This window comes from Maylandia zebra, linkage group LG5 (genome assembly GCF_041146795.1).
Source record: "Maylandia zebra isolate NMK-2024a linkage group LG5, Mzebra_GT3a, whole genome shotgun sequence".
In the NCBI taxonomy this organism is placed as follows: Eukaryota; Metazoa; Chordata; class Actinopteri; order Cichliformes; family Cichlidae; genus Maylandia; species Maylandia zebra.
The window spans coordinates 17,838,563-17,859,141 of NC_135171.1; the positions used below are offsets into that span (position 1 = coordinate 17,838,563).

The 20,579-nt window shown below is 41.6% G+C and overlaps 1 protein-coding gene across 7 annotated transcripts in view; it reads left to right on the forward strand.

The window, feature by feature from the left end:
* The first annotated feature begins 11,425 nt into the window (after positions 1 to 11,425).
* Positions 11,426 to 20,579, forward strand: part of kif21b (kinesin family member 21B) — a 69,311-nt gene continuing 60,157 nt past the window's right edge. For all 7 annotated transcript variants that reach the window (XM_076883905.1, XM_076883909.1, XM_076883908.1 and 4 more), the window contains exon 1: positions 11,426 to 11,833. In XM_076883905.1, the coding sequence (XP_076740020.1) occupies positions 11,793 to 11,833 (41 nt within the window). In that variant the 5' untranslated portion in view covers positions 11,426 to 11,792. The remainder of the gene's footprint in view (positions 11,834 to 20,579) is intronic.

Sequence of the window (20,579 nt, forward strand, 5' to 3'; positions counted from 1 at the left end):
TGGAAGAGCTTCTCAAAAGAAGGAAAGAAAGAAAGAAAAAAATGAGAATTTAAGTGAAGGAGTTAAAAAACGAACAAGTGAGCACCTTCAGTGTCCTGCTCAAAAACATCCGCTGACAAAGTCCTCATTCTTTAGTAAGCGCTTGCTCCAGTGAGATGGGAATAGCTCCAGTGGTTCTCTTTGCAATTCAAAACCACGGACAGCTCCCGGTACTGAAAACACACCTGTATGAGAGACACGCTCCCAGTGTCTTAGTGGGCCCTGCGGAGGTGAACAGTCCCAGAAACCACTGCATACCACGGCAGCACTGACTCCACCGCATTCAATGAGGGGATGTTTGTTCTGGATTTCACCTGGCAGGGGAGGTTCCTCTAGGAAGGCTGAGGTAGTCAGGTAATAAATGATTAATGGTTAAAAGATCCGCTGGATAGAACAACACAGGATGGCAAGCAAGGCTGTTTCACATGTAACAGCATGTGTTACTTAATCAGCTTTCTTTTTTTCTAATATCTATCTATCTATCTATCTATCTATCTATCTATCTATCTATCTATCTATCTATCTATCTATCTATCTATCTATCTATCTATCTATCTATCTATCTATCTATCTATCTATCTATCTATCTATCTATCTATCTATCTATCTATCTATATTACTGCTGTAAACCTGCTGTACTCATATAACACGAAAAAAGCAAAGTAGGCTACTGAATACAGAAAAACATCCAATTTGAATTGTGTATTTGTTAATATATTCATCTTAAACAAATGTACTAAAAATGTTAAACAGTTCAATATTAGTGTTTATTTGTAGCAATGTTTTAGCATAAAGGAGCATGAGAAATTAAAATAAAGATGCATTTAAGCACTGTAGGCTTAGAATACTGTGCAAAAATAGTGAGCCACTCCTCATTTCGTGTAATGTGGCAAACCTCAGCCTATTCTTCCTGTTTCCCTTCATTAAGAATGACTTTTATCACAGCCACCCCTTTACTGAGACCCCTTCTGATGAAACTTCAGGAAAACATAGATGGGTCAGATGCATTTCTCAGGTCTTATGTCAGGTCTATGCTGGATTTGTAAAATTTCTTAATAATGTTCACCTGCTGTAAATATTTGTTTAAGCCTACTACTTCTTCTTTTGCCCTCAACTTGTCCAGATTTCTCTTTATTTGCTGTTTTTTAACGACACACTGCATAGTTGTCCTGATATGCCAGAACAGCTAATAACTATTTATGAATAGCCATGTTGATGCAAAAATACTGTATTAGACTGCATTGTATTTGACATTTTTTGATTAACAAGAAACAAACAACAACAACAAACAAACAAACAAATTCTTTTAAAATGGTCAGGTACAAGCACTGAACTGAAAATAAAAAAGGACCAGAAAACATAGAAATGAGGGGCTTTTGCACAGTCCTGTGCACTGTGATCGTCACCTTCACACTAGACAGCATAGCAGGGGCGGCACCAAGGGGGAGCACTGAGGGGGAGCACTGGCCACCCCCAAAATTTGCCCACTTTGTGTGTCTCTTACAATTTCCCGTCGTCAGCCCCTCCCCTCCGCTGTGCCCCTGCACTGCTCTGTTTTTGGTGTTCCACCCCAGTATTTTTAGTGGCCTTCATATGACCACCCCTATGAAACAGTTCTGGAGGCGCCCCTGCAGCGTGGGCACAAATCCACAAAAACCCTTCCACATTGTTATAACCACACCTAGCATCACTTTTCAATAGATTCAAAATAGCTATTGAATATTGTCCCACCACCTCGATGGGACAAGACTCGGCTGCCCGTCTGCATGTAAAAGACAAAGGACACTCTTTCAAGGACGCCAGTGTTCACATTTTGGACAGAGAGGACAGATGGTTTGAAAGAGAAGTAAAAGAAGCCATTTATGTCCACTGTGAACGACCATCTTTGAACAGAGGCGGTGGTTTACGACACCAACTGCCTGCCATCTATAATCCAGTTTTGTGAGCCCTTCCCACTTTAACGCCCACTCACACCCTGGGCCATTTGACCTCAGTAAATCACATGATAGGGTGGGGCTAGGTTTCACTTTGGGTTCACCCGAACCGACCTTGGCTGATTGTGACCCACACCTTTTCGCAACTTGGCTTGTGTGATTAGGTAGAGGATCCATAGTCGGTCCACGACCCTCTTGGGGACACTCCCATAGAGCTTAAAATCTGGGACTCCCCATCAGTTGCTCTTAGAAGTGAAGAAGGTTCTCGGATGAGAGGTGAAATGTCTTCAAGGAAACCTCCTTAGACAGCAACATCGTATGCTTACCCTAACAACTCTGAGATTTTATAATGTAATCCTGCTATTCTGTGCCGAAGTTCTCCTAACATCCCTCAGACAAACATCCGGAGTTTAAGGAGGGACATGGTGACTCCAGCTTTCTTTGCACGTGCTATTGATGGAGCGATTGAACGAGACGCTGTGACGTCTGCAAGCTATTTCTGGATGTACTACAATCAAACACTAGATGGAGCTACAGAGCTGCAGTCTCATCTAGCGGCCTCACCTTGGCACTTAAGTCAATCTTCCTGTTTTTGTCTCAAATGATTTCTCAGACAAATTCCAAGCTGCAAGATTTTTTCAGAACATATTCTAACATAAAGTTAAAAAAGGGAGTGAGGTAGCTTTTTCTGATAACTACACATTGAAAAGCATTAGGGAAGTATTAATAAATACTTCATTATTTCTAAAGCATGACTTTTCCTTAGCATGCCATTCATATACACTAATGTTAGTGGTTTATTAATGATGAAATAGCTTGTATATAACATCATATATAACTTTAGCAAGTTCTTTCAGAACACTTTTGGCTTTTCCTGCCACAAATCCTTGTCACGCCCTTCGGAAAGTGTACTGTGAAGCTTCCACAGGATAGGCTCTCCAGCCTCTCTCCAAGCATTATTTCATTCTATAAATGCTTTGTAAGACATAGATCGTCCTAACTTTAGATGATGTACACACAAAAGAGTTAACTAACAACTCGTAACTGTATGAATTAACCATGAATTACCATATGAAATAAACAGCTATGGAAACGTTTCTATTATCACACTCACAAACAACTAGCTCATTTTATAAGCTGTGTCTGTATTAATGTGCATCTAAATACACTGTTAATAGTTTATGTCACTTTTAAATGATGTCATTAACAGCTCCCAAAAAACAGGACCTGATGTAAAACTTTCTTTAGTAATGTAGGAGTAATGTTTTCTAAATGATGAACTACATAATCATTGATACCTTAGTAATGCTTAATAGTGTCCAGTTAATATAAAGTGTTGACATTTTTGTGATATGGCACAAGATCCGATTTGGATTCAGATCTTGTGCCATAAAAAGTTTTATAAAAACGTATTTGAGCATTACCACCTGCTCTCTTTGCAGAATGATCACTTTAGAGATCATATGTTTATATGTAATCATTATTATTATTGTTATTGTTATTATTATTATTATTACTTAATGTAGCATTTCATTGGGTAGGTTTATGATGGTAAATAATGTCTGCTAATTATATATTGTTTATAGGAGCAAAATAAACCATATTGCCCTCTAACAGTTGGTGACCTTTGAACCCAGTTGCTCCTGTAAGATCAAGTAAACTGTTCTTAATTTGTTTTCACCTTTTTCTGTTTTTTTTTTTTTTTTAAATGGCAGTTACATTCATATGCATTCATCTCTGCAGTGCATTCCTTAAACAAATGTTAAAGCATGGTCACAGTTTTAATTTTTGGCCCACACAAACTGCTCATATGTGAAAATGTGAAAATACATAAATGCATGGACTTAAAGAAGCCTTTCTTCCACTGCTGGTATATTGGATCTTGTGTTAACCTTTCAGTTTCTCCTCAGTCAATATCTGAATACACAAAACTTCTAGCTGACTTAAAAAAAGCTGATTTATTGCTTCATTTTAGATCTAAAATTCACAATTTTCTCTAAGAACCTTCTGCTATCTGTTTAGATTAGCTCCATTTTCCCCCCGCCTGTTGATCTGGAAGGTGCAGCTGCTGACAATATAGATCTGTGATGGTGTGGGCTTGTGTGTCTATGAGTGTGGGCGCTGGCGTGTTGTTGCACTTAAGCTTTATTAAGTGATGCAGCCCCAGTGTAAGGCAGAAGGTGTTTATAATCAAATTATTTGGACCGGCAATCCAATTTTCCAAGATAGAATAGAGTTAGATTTTGTGTATGCGTGACAGTGTGTGTGTTTATGGCGTGATGTTTGCACATGAGAGGGGTCTTGGGATTTCATGCTTTCTTTGTGCGTTTTTGTTAAATAGCCTTTCTGTGTGTGTGTGTGTGCATTTCAACTCGGGGGTAAAGAGAGACAAAGGATGGTGTGTGTGTGTGTGTGTGTGTGTGTGTGTGTGTGTGTGTGTGTGTGTGTGTGTGTGTGTGCGCATGACTTTGTGTCTCTGTGAATGGAGAAAAGACAAATCATGAACAAGACCCAGCCTTTGATAGAGCAAAAAATAAATATAGCACAGTCTTATTTACTGCAGAGACTGGAACAGTTAACTGTAGTCTGTTATCAGGTTATCTACAGATTTCAGGCTGCATGGCTTCAAGGGGAATTCTTGGATCTGGTGATGCCCCATCTCACCATGTCTTCCCATTTTTTGCTTAAAGAGGAGCTTATGAGTGTGAGTGTGTATGTATTTAACCCTGTCTAGCTTCTTTTAGGCCAACTGGATCTGAGAGCCTCTGCCGGCACAAAGAGGCTTTTCTGCCATTTCAGCATCTCTTCCTGTCCTTTTCTTCCTGCCTGCTTTAGAGGCAGTTTCCATAGAAACAAGTTGCAGGATGCCCTTAGAGAGAAAGATGGTAGATGATGGGGTAAGATGACAGCAGAAGTTGAACGAATGAAATGATTAGCCAATTATACTGATTTATAGTGAGCGCTTTTTTTATTTCTTCCCTTTTACACTTACTAATGTAATATAAACATCCACACTTATACAGGCAGGGAAGGTTGTTCCTCGAGCCCGGGGGTCTGTCTGTCTCCTGTCAGCAGAAACAGATGGACTCTGTCTTTTCTGAATGTGTGTGTAAAAGAAAAATGCATGCAATGTGCTTGGGGCAGAGGACTGAACAACAACCACCCCTTGCTGACCTCCTCATCGTTCTCTCGCTTTCTCTCTCACACACACACACACACACACACACACACACACACACACACACACACACACACACACACACACACATCCAGGGTTTGTGTGACGCAATAGCAACTCGGTCAGTGAGTGTCACTACTTCTCTGTAACGCCCCCAGGCTGCAGCAGGCACTTGGCCCATGAGCCACCTTTCAGCCTCCTCTCACAGCCCAGCAGGAAGCATCAGAGCAGGGGTAGAAACGGGCAAAGTGTGGGTCAGTCAGTGCCCCGAGGACTGAAGCTGAAATGTAGGTCTTCTTTGTGGTTGATTGGGTTCATGAATCATTGCTGATCGCTTTCTGTGCATGAGCACGTGAACACATACACATGATCAGCCATGCTCTTCTGGTCTCAAGCAAACACATCCTTGAAAAGAACTTCATCTCCTTGTCTGAATTTTGTCAAAGTCACTTTAACTCCATAGGAGTACCTTTGCATTGGCAAAAAAAGTTATCTTAATGGAAACCATGCAAGCGCTTACAGCTATTACTCAACTCCTGGCCTTGGACCTTTGTGACATATCTGTGCTTTCTCTCCCTTTGTTTCCCACCCTCTGCACTCGCTGTGAGGGAGCATGGTGTTCACATATGGATTTTGTTGTCATGACTGACCCATGACTGCCACGCAGTTACTGCACATTAAACAAACATCACTATCTATGAATAGAGATGTAAATAAAGAAGACACTGTGATTTTATCTGCTGTTCAGTTTGTAAACTCCTGTTAAAAAGGAATGCTTTTAATTCATTTCAATTCAAATTTATTTGTATAGCACCAAGTCACAACAAAAGACACCTCGAGGTCCTTTATATTGTAACCCCCTAAGAGAAAAGCCCTCGGCAACAGTAGGAAGGAAGAACTCAATTTTAGCAGGAAACCTGCTCCAGAAAACTCCAAAAACTCCTCCACCAGGCTCAGGGAGGAGTAGAGGGGTGTGGGTATCTGCCACAACTGGTTGGGGTGCGACAGAGACAGAAGACACCTAAACACTTAACACTTAACCTAATATGCATGTCTTTGGCCAGTGGGACAAAGCTTGGGTACTCGGAGAGAAAGAAACTAATCCCACCCAGCCAGTGAGTGGACTGGTATCCAAGACCATCTTGATGTGAGGCAAAGGTGCTAACGACTGCACAACAAATAAATACAGAATCTCCCTTACCAAAACTGGAGCACAGACATTTTGGATGGGCTTTTACAACATTACGTACGCCTCATACGCAGTGAACTGAATTAGCTGATATGCTTACTGCCTAGTAAATGATTAGTGGCCACACCCTAATGATGCAGACTCTAAGCTTTGATAAAATTTAAATAAGTGAGCAATAAAACTTCACTCCTGTGCCCCTGTTATGGACTAATCAGTGGTGAGCAAAGGCATTTGTTTTTGCTCCAAACATGTTTATACATCCTGTAAAACTGAACACTTGGAACTCTAAAGGAACTGACTCAGTTTAAGAGTCACCCTCGGGTAGCATTCGAGGAACTGCAATTTTTGGCACTTCAGCGCGCTTTCATTTTTTATTAGTTTTTTTAAGCCATAAAAGTTCTTACTTATGTAATAAACACATGATCAAAATCAGGCCTTGCAGTAAAATCAAGTGTTTTTAACATTGCTCTGCTGAGAGTAAACACATTCTTACATTACCTCTATCGGTCACGCTCATTCGGATGGTGAGACAAATCACTGTGGGAGTTTTGCACTGCCAAGAACTGGCAAAGGGCCCGCTCTGCTGTGTGCCACTGCAGCTGACACACATAAATCTAAAGCACATATGCAGCTCCTCTGTTGCACATCTGCATAAAACACAGGCACCGTTAAACATCCATGGAAATCTAGGTGCTTCAAGTTGAAGTGAAGCGCATGTAAGAAAGCAAAATTTCAACTACTATGTATATAATACAACGGCCCGACTTCTTATTTTCACAGCGCATCTCTTTCTGTGCCAGCCAGTGAGTCGTCAAATGTGCGTTTGCGTAATCCTGGCCAATTCAAGCAGTTTTGTTACGGTTTTAAAAAAAGGGGGGGATTAGCTTATGGAGCTTCAAAGCCAAATATAGAATGTGAGGGATTATAGACACATCAAAGTGTAAGAATAAAGATGGAGAGTACATCAGGGTGCAGTTTCATCTTCCATCTCCGTTTCAGCTTTGTGCTTTTTCAGTCTTTTTCACCAGAGGAGATGTGATGTTCAAGAAGTGTGGACTTCACTGGCGTTAAATGCATTTTGGTTTTAACTTTGTCTTTTATATAATATTAATTACTGCGTTTCACACAGTATAGTGAATATAAAAAGTATTTAGCTTCAAGCTCTTCTTGATTTCTAAGGGTTTTTTTTTTTTTTGCATATTTGTCACACTTATGTGTTTCAGATCATCAAATAAGTTTTAATATTAAACAAAAATAACCTGAGTAGATACAAAAATCAGTTTTTAAATTATGATTTCATTTATTAAGGAAAAAAGTGAACCAAACCTACCTGGCCCTGTGTCATAAAGTAATTGGGCCCTAAAACCAAAAACTGGTTGTGCCACCGTTCCCAGCAAGAACTGCAAATGTGCCGTGTTAGTTTTACACCAGATGCAATGGGACTCAAACCTTCCGAAAGGTTTAACTTTTGTGTCATCATTCTTCACAATATTTTCCCCAAAGTCTTGGAGATCATCAAAATGTTTTTTGGCAAATGTGAGACGAGCCTTTGTGTTGTTTTTGGTCAGCAGTGGTTTTCTCCTTGGAGCTCTCTCACAATGCCATTTTTGCCCAGTTGCTTACTTTCTTATCATGAATCATGAACATGACCTTAACTGAGACGAGTGAAGTGTGAGGTACTTTAAATGTTGTTCTGGGTTTTTTGTGAACTCCTGGATGAGTCGTCGATGCACTCTTACTGTGGTTCACTGCCTTAGAAATTGCTTTGTAACCCTTCCCAGACTGACAGATGCCAATGACTTGAGATTTTGGCGCAATGTGTTGATTTTTGAGATCTTTTAGCCTACTTCACTTTGTCAGACAGCTTCTATTTAAGTGATTTCTTGATTCAGCAGGTCTGGCACACTGAATTTCTCAAGGCAGAATTAGTTTTTCCGCTTTTTCACAGCACTGTACAGGTATATGGTAACTCTGGAAAAGTCTTTTATATCATGTTCCACTATATCACGGCTGATTTCCAGTTTATATTGCCCATTCAACATTTGAAAATAGCCACAAAAAGATTGCTGCAAAAAGAAAGTCATGACTCATCTTTATCTTTTCAGCCCAGGACATTACCATAAGCTCCCGTAATGAGGATGATGCGCATGAATGTGTGTGGGTCACGAAAAAGCAAAGTGTTAAATCTGAGCTGGTGCTGACTTCACCGTGACTGACAAAACCCAAAGGCGACTTGAACAATTGTATTTTAATGCCGCTTATGTAATTATTTTGATTGTATACCTCCCTAAATATAGGGATTATGCTGCAGTGTGGCAAAATATCTTCAGGGTCTTATAACCCACAGAGGATGGTTATGAAATGTTCTTTTTTACCCTGGAAGCGCTGAAGAGGAGGCAGTGCAGGGGAAAGAATCACCCAGAGCGGATTTGAAAACTGTAAACAGGTCGGAAAAGGAGTGAAAGGACTTAAACAAACGCTTAGGAAAACAGTGCAAGCTAATTATGGCGTGGTCTCTGGTTCACCAGTGTGTGTTTGTATGCACCACCCTTACTGCTGTGTTATGTTGTTCCAGTTGTGGCGGCTAGTGGCTGGTAACCAGCAGATCTAGGAGGATTTTAGCTATCCTCATAATCTTGCATGGAATCCAGCAGCCCCAACCACCACCACCTGGCCCCCAGGCACCAACACACACACACACACACACTCGCACATAGTCATAAGCTCCTCTTTGCACTGAATAGGTTTACAGTGCATGCAACTGTGTGCAGGCTCTGTTTCATAACATAAAAGTGATTGTCATCAGTGCTGGTGCAGAGAGAGGGAGAAATGTTTATGCTGATCAGTATTGAGATAGTCCCAGAACCTCACACTAGGAATTCTAATTTAATCAAAATGTATAGATAAAGCAGCATCTGTCTGGCGGTGTGACACAGTGAGCTCGCAAGCGTGTTGGAAAAGGGAAAAGCAACTTGCTGTAGTGCAGACGTGAGTGTGTCACTGGCAAACTCATCAGTTTTGTTCTGTTCACATCTTTGGTACATGAGGCATGGGTAATGAGGGGGATGAGTATTTGGAAAGGCTGTAGTGTAGATTTGATGTGCCAGTATAAACGCTGCCAACAACTATGACAGTGTAGTGGCACTGTGGTGCATTCACTTTGCATAGATTATTTAAAACAGTGAAGCAGAAACTTGAATGTAGAGGATGTCAGAGAAAACTGTACCTCCATAAATAGATCAAGATAAATAACATATAGAAAGAAAGAAGGCTCTGTGTATACGTGAAGAAAGGGAGAAAGAAATTGAGGAAGACTGGCAACAGATCTTCTTGTTTGTTTGACTCAACTAAAGGGAAAGGATTTCAGTTTCCCCTTTTGAAGAAATGTGATTCAGCACAAAGAGAGCGGAGTCTGACTTCCCATCCAAGCCAGGGCCAATGAACTCCGAGTCTTAGCAATAATACGATAACTTTCGAATTTGAAGTTTGACCTCAAAGGTGTTCAGACCGGTGGCCCCTCCTCTGCTCATGTGAAAAGTCTCCCTCTGTTTATGGCATTTTAACGGACTTCAGATGTCACCGCTCGCAGTTATGGCTGTAGATGTGTAATCTTTACAGCAGGAGAGGTGTGTCACTGGGTGGGGCTAATCGGTCTGTTCTCCTCGATGATTGGTCTGGGATTTTTAAGAAACAGTGTGAGATTTTTACTAGTTGGTCCAGCTGCACGCCAATCAATACGATTAGGCTGCTTTCAAGGACTCCTCGTATTTATTTTTACCAAGTGCAATGCAGAAAAGCGACCGTAGTTATTGTTGTTGTTTAGTTACCGTCCAAATGCTTCATTTTATGAATTACAATTAGATATTATCTTATCGTATTGTGGTTAGTTTGAGATATAGATAGTTTAACACCAAGTATTTTGGCATTTGAAAGAAAGAACCCTCTGTTTAAGGTATGCCAAAGCATGCCTCTCAGGCAGTCAGCCTCTGGGGGAGATCTGGCCACTGCTGTTTGATGTGGGCCCATATGCATGCATCAGTCACAAAAGCAACCATGCTTATTGTTTAAGGCAGGCTTGTATAGCATTGGGGTCAGACAGTGGTGAGCGCTGTCGCCTCATATCAAGAAGGTCCTGGATTCAAATCTGCAGCTATGTGTTGGCAAGTCAAAGATTAGTGACCTGTCCAGGGTGTAATATGCTTTGTCATGTGATAGGCTCCAACTGCCCCGTCACCCTGAATTGAATAAGTAGAAAAAGAGATGGATGGATATATAGTGTTGCATGGTATAGTACAGGACTGGATTATAGTACAGTATATCAGAAGACATTTCAGTCTAATATACTGTAGTGTGTAGTATTGAATAGTAGAGTTGTTCTAACAGTACACACACACACACACACACACACACACACACACACACACACACACACATATATATATATATATATATATATATATGTGTGTGTGTGTGTGTACTGTATATATACACACACACACACACACACACACACACACACACACACACACACACACACACACACACACCTATATATAGGTGTACAGTATAGACTAACTCCTAATCTTATCCTATATATAGGATAGCATATAAAAAATAGCATAGCATAATAGAGTATATGTGTATATATTACTATGCTATAGTATAGCATAGAATACTATAATGAATAACAGAGTATAGAATAGACATATTCTATTTTATTCTATTCTATTCTATTCTAGGATATTATAGTTTTGAATAGTAGAACACAGATATATTATATTATATGATATCATATTATAAATATTTAATATAAAGTTATATCATTTTATGTTGAAAAGGTATCACATCATCTTCGTCACTGATTATTGAATGTAGTGAAAGTTAATAGTAAGTTATTGATTTAATTAATAAATTATTCACTATTTATGAGTAAAACTCATCCTACACAAATGTGTATACTACATTAGAGTGGGGCAGTGATCAGGGAGCAGGGAGACACTGGTATTAAAGGTTCAGTGGCGAATTGAACATTTCCAAGCGTCAGTGAAGGTGGCGCCACCTCCTCCAGTTCTCAGCGCTCACTCAGCGTGCTCGCTCAGAGAAGCGGTGTGGCTGCAGAGAGACGCTCGTATGCTTCCCTCACAGGCACTTTAAACAGGATGTAGCGACTGAGCTAGACCACGGAGAGAAAAAAGCGAAAGAAAAAAAAAGAGCGGGTTAAGCACTGCGATGTGACACACGCCAGAGAGACAGCGATGACCGCCACGGCACAGGAGAAGAAGAGGACAGGAGTCCAGATGAGGCACCTCACCCCCGGCAGGTCTTGACGGCTGCTCCCGCTGACCGGAGACCCCCACCTCCACGCCACGGCCGCAGCAGCAGCGCACGGTTTACGAGCACTGAAAACACAACATTACCCGAAATATTTCACCCGTGAACCTTGAAAGCAGCCATGGGGAGCCAGGGAGACTGCTGTGTGAAGGTTGCGTTGAGGTAAGCCTCCGACGTCTGTCTGCTGGAAATCTGCAGACCTTAGCAGAGCACGCTTGTGTCTGTGCCTCCCGGCGATTAATGAAATGCATCATGCACACCTACAGTTTTCCACGCTCCCCGATGTCTCCGTCCATTTCTGGGATTCAGGAGATTACACAGCCACGGAGAATACCATTCCACCTTATTTTACTTGGGCGGCGCTCTGCACAGTATCGACAAGGCAAAAGCACGCGTTTGTTTCACGCTATATCCGTATATAACTGTTCTCATGTGGTGGTGGTGTTGTGTGTATACGTTTGTATGCACAAGTTCTGCACACAGCGTCTTACATTCATGATTTAACATTGGGTGAAGTGACAAGGACAGCTGCAGCCAGGTGCAGGGAGGAGAATGGGCGTTTCTCTCCTAACCAATTTTTGCTGATATTATTCTTACATGCACCTACCTGCATCTATAACCATGCCTAGTCAACAGCTTACATATGCATGACGGAGTCAGGTCAATAACTAGGTTAAAAAGCAGGAGCATTGTTGTGCTTAAGAACACAAAAAAGTGTCCTGCAGCAAATGAATCGAGCACAAAGAGAATCTCTCCTTCAGAGCTGTGACATTCACTGCCTTTGTTGGATTGGGGAGCACAGCAGCTCTTGAATTGGTGAGAGGAGACAGTTTTCTGCATGTGTGTGAGCAAAAAATCCCAAAATAAAATTTGATCATAAGAAGTGAGCATAAAAAGTGCTCTAAAACCTCATCTGTAATCATGCTCATTTTACAGTGTGCAAAGCTGTGGCGGTGGTCTGACAGACCCCACAGACCCCCAATTAACTCAGAGCCACACAGACTGTCACATTAGCGAGCGACCGCCTTTTGGCAGTACTGCGTAACCGGCTTTCAATCTACACATAAAACAAACTACACAAACATAACTATGCTTCATGAAGCACCCATTTGAGGTCCTCACATCCCAATCCGGGTTCCAATAATTGATCTGAGTGGGGTGGGGGTTGAGAATGGGGGTGGGGAGTTGGTCCAGCAAAGCAGGCTTTTAAGATGAACTTTAAAAACACTGGCCCCATTTCCCCAGGGGAAGGCTTTATCAGCTGCCTCATTGTCAGCCACAGAGTGAATCTCCTTTGTGCTCATTCGCTGTGACAACTGTAACAGGAAGTGGAGTAGGTGGTGCTGACAGAAAAAAGGTGAAAAGGGAAGCCGTATAGGCCGCTGGTGGCTGTCGCTGAACTGAATTTAGCGAAAGAGAGACCAGCCAAGAGGCCTGTTGATGTGTAAATGACTCAGTGACTAACACGTCTGCCTTTAGCTCCCTCTTGCTCCTTTTTTTAATTTACTTTTTGACGTTATCATCAGTTTGTGAACAGGTTTTCATTTCTTTGTTCAGTAAGGAAGGTCAGATCAGCAGAGGAGCATTATCTTCGCGAGAGTACCTCGGAATTAGTTTTATTAGCGTGAAAGTCTTGCTGTAATTAAACAGGGGCTAAGTAGTAACATGTAATTACTCTGCTGGGTGAGCCGATGCTGCTCCTTTTCATCACATGTGATCTGTGTGTGTGTGTGTGTGTGTGTGTGTGTGTTTGACAGGAAATGGGAAGCTTGCAAATAAACACATGGAAAAAGATAACTTCCTGCTGAATAAGCAGTTACTTTTTCCCAATGACCTCCGAGCCTCTTTTATTCCCAGAGAAGAGGGCCTTTGATAAGAGGGGACGCCGTTTAATTGCTCCCATCATGCAATGCCCTTGGCTCAGAGCTTATGTCTGCATCTGCATGTGCGAATGTACATTACGAGGGCAACGGGGTTGACGTGAAGGCCAATGAACGCATACTCAGTCTCGTGTTGCCAGCATCCAATTCCTGAACGACCTACAATCCTACAATCCTGGATCCGTACGCACGCTTGAGTCAGTGGATCTGCATTGCAGACATGATCAGATGCATCTACTGTAATTCCCTCCTAAACAGTTGTTGTTAAATTGCCCCCGGCCTGGCTTTTGCGTCTTTATCCAGCTGCATCCATTTACAGTATCGGCTCAGTCGAGTGCAAGCAGGCTATAATCAGTAGATAAGTAGACACACTCACCATCACCTTCACACACACACATGCACTTAAGTTCAGGCTCCCACTCTCGCTGGTTTTATGTTGAGTGTTGCATTTTGCACCCCCGGTTGAAAGCTTTACGTCAGGACAGACTCTGAGTGAGAGTGGCCCGCCAATAGTTCAGCTTTTGCACCCTTGCATGCGTGTTTGGTGAGCGGTGTGTAAATTTCCATTTGCATATCGATCTCTGTCCCCCGCCGTTGCCCTCTGTGCGGCTCCCTGCCATTTACTCATTTCAGAAATCAAGTGACTCGCCCGCTGCTGAAGTGCTAAGTCAGCCCCCGTAGCTTGGTAGAAATAGACTCAAAGACAAATCTGTTTAATGCTGTTGTGCCTCCTGATCTTTTGATTGTTACTCCATGTTCTCACCTTAAGGCTCTGCTTTCTGTCTAATTTGAACTCGACTGCCCCCCTCCCCCTCATGGTTTTGTGGTTCTGGGGTGATGACAGTAATGAGGCTGAATAGGGGGAAAAAAAGCATAAAATATTCAGTGTTCCTTCAAACCCTACAGGTGGATGACTGGGTTGTTGCGGACAGTTATGACGCAGACCGTTTTGGCTAGAAGGCGATGAGAGTTCAGCTGAGGGGAAAGAAAAAGATGAGCTTTTATCTCTTGGACTCTTATGATGTGCTGATCAGCCAGTGTAAAAGGCGTCTCTACAGAAGTTCTTCATAAATCCATTAATGTGCTCCACCGGCTTTGAAACAAAACAAGAGCAGCGGGAATATGAGTGGGGGAAGTGGCCCCTCACAGCTGACACACAAAGGATTTAAATGGGAGTTTAAAAAAAATGGTGGTGTTTTGTTGTTGGACGCTTGTCCTGTGTCGGCTACCAGTCTCGCCTGTTTCCTGTGTGTGTTAATAGTTTGCCACACGGGCTGTGTCTGGGTTACAACCTCCCAAGGGGGTTGTTGCTAAAACAGCTGGGTTTGGTGGGAAAGTGTGTGTGCATATGTGTGTGTTACAAGCCTACAGTACTGTATTTACTGGTCACAGGGTAGTGCTGCAATGTAATCTCCTCATGGCAGGAGTCTTACACTTGGTCACGACATTCATCTCCCACTCCCACACACAGTTACACACACACACCGATCACTGCAATGGGAAACGTATAAACAGTGTTGTTGTGTTGATGAGGCTGTAAAGTCGCTCGTAGTCGGCGTGTTTGGATTCGAGGGAGGTGAGAGGAGCAGGAAACATGACAGAGCACACGCCCAAGTTGGCCGTCCGCAGCTGTGCATCACTTCCTCCTCATGCTTGTCTGGTTGTGGGCACGTGATTTTATGTTCTTTGTTTTTGTTGTTGTTGTTTTCAAAGTTGTTGTTACCCTTCAAGCTAACCTAATAGCACTGTGAGCGCTTTTTTTGGCAAGTGTACTGAAGAAGCTGTCTGCTGTCTGAACTGAACATGAGCTGAGACCCGGACACGGTGATGTGCAGAAATCAGTCGTGCTGGGTGTTTTGTCCGTCACCCCGTTTATCACAGAAAAACCTGTTGAATAATCTGGCTCTGCGGATTCAGGGGCTTTACAAACAGATTGCAGCTCCCTGAGGTCAAAAAAGGTCTGCAGAACAAAGAAGTTAGTGAGGTTGCCAAGCTGCACTTCTTAATCCTGGTTGCCAAACAGTCACACAACTACACGTCTGCTATCAAGTGTATAATAGACTCATATGATGTTGTTTGCAAATGATCAGAGGTGTGAAGGAATTTGTTACATGTTTAGCTTATGTGTTTAATAGATCAACAATATTTAGGTCATACATGTGCCAGTGATCTGGAAATGAGTTGTGCAAGCTGTCTATTTATGAATTTGCTCTGTTTAAGTATATCTGTACTCTCTAATGGTGCGCTGCTGTTGCAGAATGACTTCCTGTAAGGTTGCTTCTGGACCATCCACACTTCCTGTTCACTTCCTGCTTTGTGTGCTGCTGTGTTTTCAGTGAGGACCGAATGCTAAAAGAAAGCATAAAGGTGAAAGAAACACAAACCCAAAGACGAGCCTCTGGCTTTTCTCAAAATAACCTCTCGGAGTAAGTCTGCGACTCTGTTGCGCGCTCCTGAGTTAAAATAAAAAACACGCACTGTGAGTGTACACATTTACGCCATTTTAAACTTCCCTCTCTTGCTCAAGCTCGTCTGCACTGTGTGCAAAATAAAGTGTGACCAAAACGCTGGAATGTGACCAGCTTTCTCTCTTCCCCTGCCTCCTTCTACCTCCTATTCGCCCACTTTTGCGCAGACATTCAAAGGCACACACACACACACACACACACACACACACAGATCTGTATTTGAGTTTATCCATTTGAATTCATTAAGCAATGAAAGGCGCTTCAGTCCAGTCCAGCATTTGCATGTATCTCTTATCACGGTGTCATCATATGTCAGCTGGACCACTAAATAATAACTCGTTCTGCTTGAACCACAAGGGCAGTCTTTTCACAGCGTGTGTGGTCAGTCTAGAAAATAATTATCTTTATAGACGCTTTGTGGTCCGCGCATGTCAATAAACCATAAAACGAGTTTGGCCAGTTTATGTGTGTCGACATTGTTGTGGTCACTCAGAGATCACTGGGACTGAGTGTGCCTTTGGAGGGGGGGGTGGCTTTTTAAACAGAGCACCTCTTGGGTGAGCGTAGACAGAGGACACTGTGTGAATGAGTCTGATGTCAGTGCAGGTCTTTGTGCGCTCTGCTGAGCTTGCACGCACACAGACACACACATATAAAGATGCACATGCACACAAACACGCAAAAAAGCCATAGAATTGGAGGGAAGACTAGACGTGGATGAAGTCCAGACTGTATTTTTAGAGAGGAAGGGGATAAAAAAGAGAGCGAGAGGCTTGCGGAGTCAGTTTCTGATGTCCTCTTTGTTTTATAAACTGCTCTCCGTCTGCTGAAAAGAGCAATGCTTCCTGCAATTCACTGTAATAAATACAAAGAAAAATCAAAGAGGGAAAAAAGAGGGGGGGGGACAAAGTGGGGTGGAGTATGAAAAGGAGCAAGTGTCTCGTCTGCTGTCAAAAGGGCTACTGTAGCATGCAAATATGAGATGCTACATAAGTGTGCAGACTGTGTGTGTGTGTGTGTATGTTTGGGCATCGTGTGTATGAATAATTTGGGCGCAGCTGCACGTGTTTGCTATGTTCCCGTGGCGAGAGGAAGAAGCACAGAGATGGAGAGCCATAGATGTCCTGTCTAGACTGAAATTAAAACCTTACTGACTTCTCTATTTGAATGTCAGATGTTCTGCATAAACAATCTGAAATGATAGTCTTCTGCTTTTGTAATCTGTAAACTGGCAGTGATAGGAGTGTGAAGTTCAAGAGTTTTTACTCCTTCACACTCATCACACTCCATCCCTACATTTATATGTTTGTGAATGTGTCAGTAGAGCTGCCTACTGTGCCGATATAAAGGGACGTGATGTGTGTGTTTGTGACCAGCTGGCCCATAATCACCTTCACGGCGTTAAGTAGCTTAATCACTGCTGGCGTTTGTGTCTCTGGGTTTGTTTTGGGTTATTGTGTGTGAATGGAGGGAGGTGTCAGCAGGGCAAGGCTTTAAAAATGCTGGAATGAGTAACCGATTAAATGTGGTTATAATTGACATTTCAGTTGCAGCACTGTGCAGTTTTATCACCTCATATTTAGAAACAGCTTTCCTCCCGGTGTCGGCTGTACTTTGTTGTTACTGCTAATTGGCGAATGTTAGCTTGCTAACACAGCAGGGTTAACATCATATCTGCTGATGTTCAGGTTGAATCAGCAAAACTTTATTTAAAATAGAAGCACAGAGAGGAAGAGGTGCCTAGAAACACTGAGAGGCCTCGCACGATAAAAGCTGGTGATATTATTCAGCGCAGCCAGGAGAGTGCTGTCGTGTAGAAAGATAGTACATGACTCCATCCTCGAATAAATCATTTTAATTTAAAGGATCTGAGCCCTCTACTATTGTGACAAACTAGCACTTGTTATGATATATAATATTTATGTTGATGTGTTAGCAATAGTTTATTTTACAGAGGAGTAATATTAGGATTTATATGTGGGGGTGGGACAGCTGGGGCCCTCCACAACAGTCCCAGTTTTTCATTGGCCTCTTGGGAAATTCAGTTGCCCATTATTGTGTTAGACAAAAAAAAATGTCACTTTAGCTGTCAAATGCTGCATTTATCAGTTTCCTGGTTTTCTGGGTAAGCAGTGTACTGTTTGTTAGTACTTGTTTGTTGAAAACAGCTGGGTGGCTATTGAAAATTTTGCTTTATTAATCCTACTGCAGTCTTTGTTTTCCTTTAAAAGTGAAAATCCACTTAAATTTCATTTTGGGAACACTGTTATGGACTCTTTCTGATTACTGAATACTACAGTGCTTATTTTATTGGCTTTCCTGAAAAGACTTTCAGACAATGACAGTTCAAATGCTGCAGGTAGAATTTTAACAAAAGCCAGGAAGAGACAGCTTATAACTCAAATTCTCAGTGCCCTCCATTTTCATCATTTTCCAGTAGAGCTGGGCGATATGAGATTTTTTCATATCACGATATGTTTTTTTCATTTCAGGCGATAACGATATCTATCACGATATCAGCCAAATAACTATATTTGTAAGATTTAAATGTGCCGTTGCTCACAAGTAAAATGTGAAATAATCAGCAGCTTGTTTTTATTTAAATATTTATTTCCCATAATAAGTTCAACAGGGTAGATGTACTTAAGGAACATGAGACTTTTTCAGATAAATAAAGGCAAATATTGCAAACTACACAAAAGGCAGCCGCTAAAGCGTTTAAGTTTCAAAATAGAACAAACGAAACAGACTAAATTGTCAATTCCACTTAGAAACAAAATATTAATTCTAAAAATAAATCTTAGTTTGTTTTACAGAAGAACAGACAAAACTGACTAACTTTTCAATATCAAATAAACTGAGAACTAAAAGGAAATTCTCAATCTCTCCTTGTTGTATAGCTGAGCTTTTCAAACAGTTTTAACAGTTACTTTAGTCTGACAAAAGCCGAATGACGAATTAGCGCTTCCAGTCAGACACTGAGGCTACGTCCACACGTACACGGGTATTTTTGAAAACTGAGATTTTCCGTTTTCGTTTTAAAAAATAATCCCGTCCACACATAAAGGCAGAAATGAAGAAAAACGCTGCTAGGAACATGCCAAAGCAGCAGGTGGCGCTAGATTCCTAACCGTGCCGAAATGTTGGCCAATCAGAAGTCTAGAAGCCTCGGTGGGAAAAGTAAACAAAGCTGGGGCATAGAAGCAGAACTGAGTCGTATGTGTGGAGGGACAGTAACTGTGTGTATATGTAAGCATTTAAACACTGCAGAGAGTAGAATTAACAGTAACAGTATTGTAGAAATTCATTTCACCGAAACAATAACGTGGCGCACAGTGTGACGCATGCACCAGTTTATTGTATTTCCAGACTTGCTTTCGGCACAATTTACAGTGCACGCTACTCTGTTTTTTGTCAGACTTGAAATAGCCGAAATACCTTCACACTACGGAGCTTCTATGGCTCTTCCGTTCGACAAGCTCTCCGGCATTGGAACCATCATCTGTTTTCTCTTCGGTCACGCTCGGTTGATTTTTCTAGTCGGCACACTCATTTCCTCCATTACCCGCTGGCTGCTTCCCAAACAAACACACGTGCGGCTTGGCACTTGTGCTGCACGTAACAGGTCACGCAACGTGACGCTGCGGCTGTGATTGGTTCGGCTCTGTGCTACTTAGTTTGGATTGGCTGACCTTTTTTTTTTTTTTTTTTTTTTTTAAAAGAGGACAAGAGCGGCGAGGTCTATCGCGATAGCTTAATTTCTCTATCGAGTAAAAGTTATATCGCGATACATATCGTTATCGTTCTATCGCCCAGCTCTATTTTCCAGTAAAATATAGAATTGTATTCAAAGTATTTCTAATTTAAAAAAAAAAAAACATTAAATGAGTTCTAAATATACTATTTAAGATGTTTAATGAATACAAACCTGGTAGGTCTCTGAGGTCTCTAAGATCTGATCACCTAGCGGTGCACATATCTGAATCTAAACTGGGTGATTAGATATTTAGCTGTTATACTGCCTACCCTCAGAGGTTAGCTATTCTCCAACCTTTGCTAGTTTTAAAAAGAAGATAAAAAAATATTGTTCATATTGCCAGGCTTGTGTTTTTAAATCATTCCATATTTAGCGGCGAGTCGAACAAAATTCCATCACGTATACGTGAGATGTTAGACAAACACAAACAGAGGAGGTAACGTAATTGCAGGGGAATGATGAAATAAATGTTAAATGTAGGTGGAAAAAAGTATTTTTTAAAAACATATAGATGTTAATAATCGCTGTTCAGAGTGGTCTACTGGCTAAAGCACATACAGATGTATACATATACATGCTATGCTAGTTAAACTAATATTCTTCTTCTTCTTATCATTATTATTTTTTCTCTTTTTTTTTCCTCTTTCATTTCAGTTTTTTGTATCTCGTGAAGCACCTTGAATTAATGTAGTGTTTGAAAGGTGCTCTATAAATAAACTTGCCTTGTCTTTTTTTAACACCTTAGGAGAACTAGCTTGGGAGAATCACTTTGTTGCTGCATCATATCAAACTAATAATCTTCA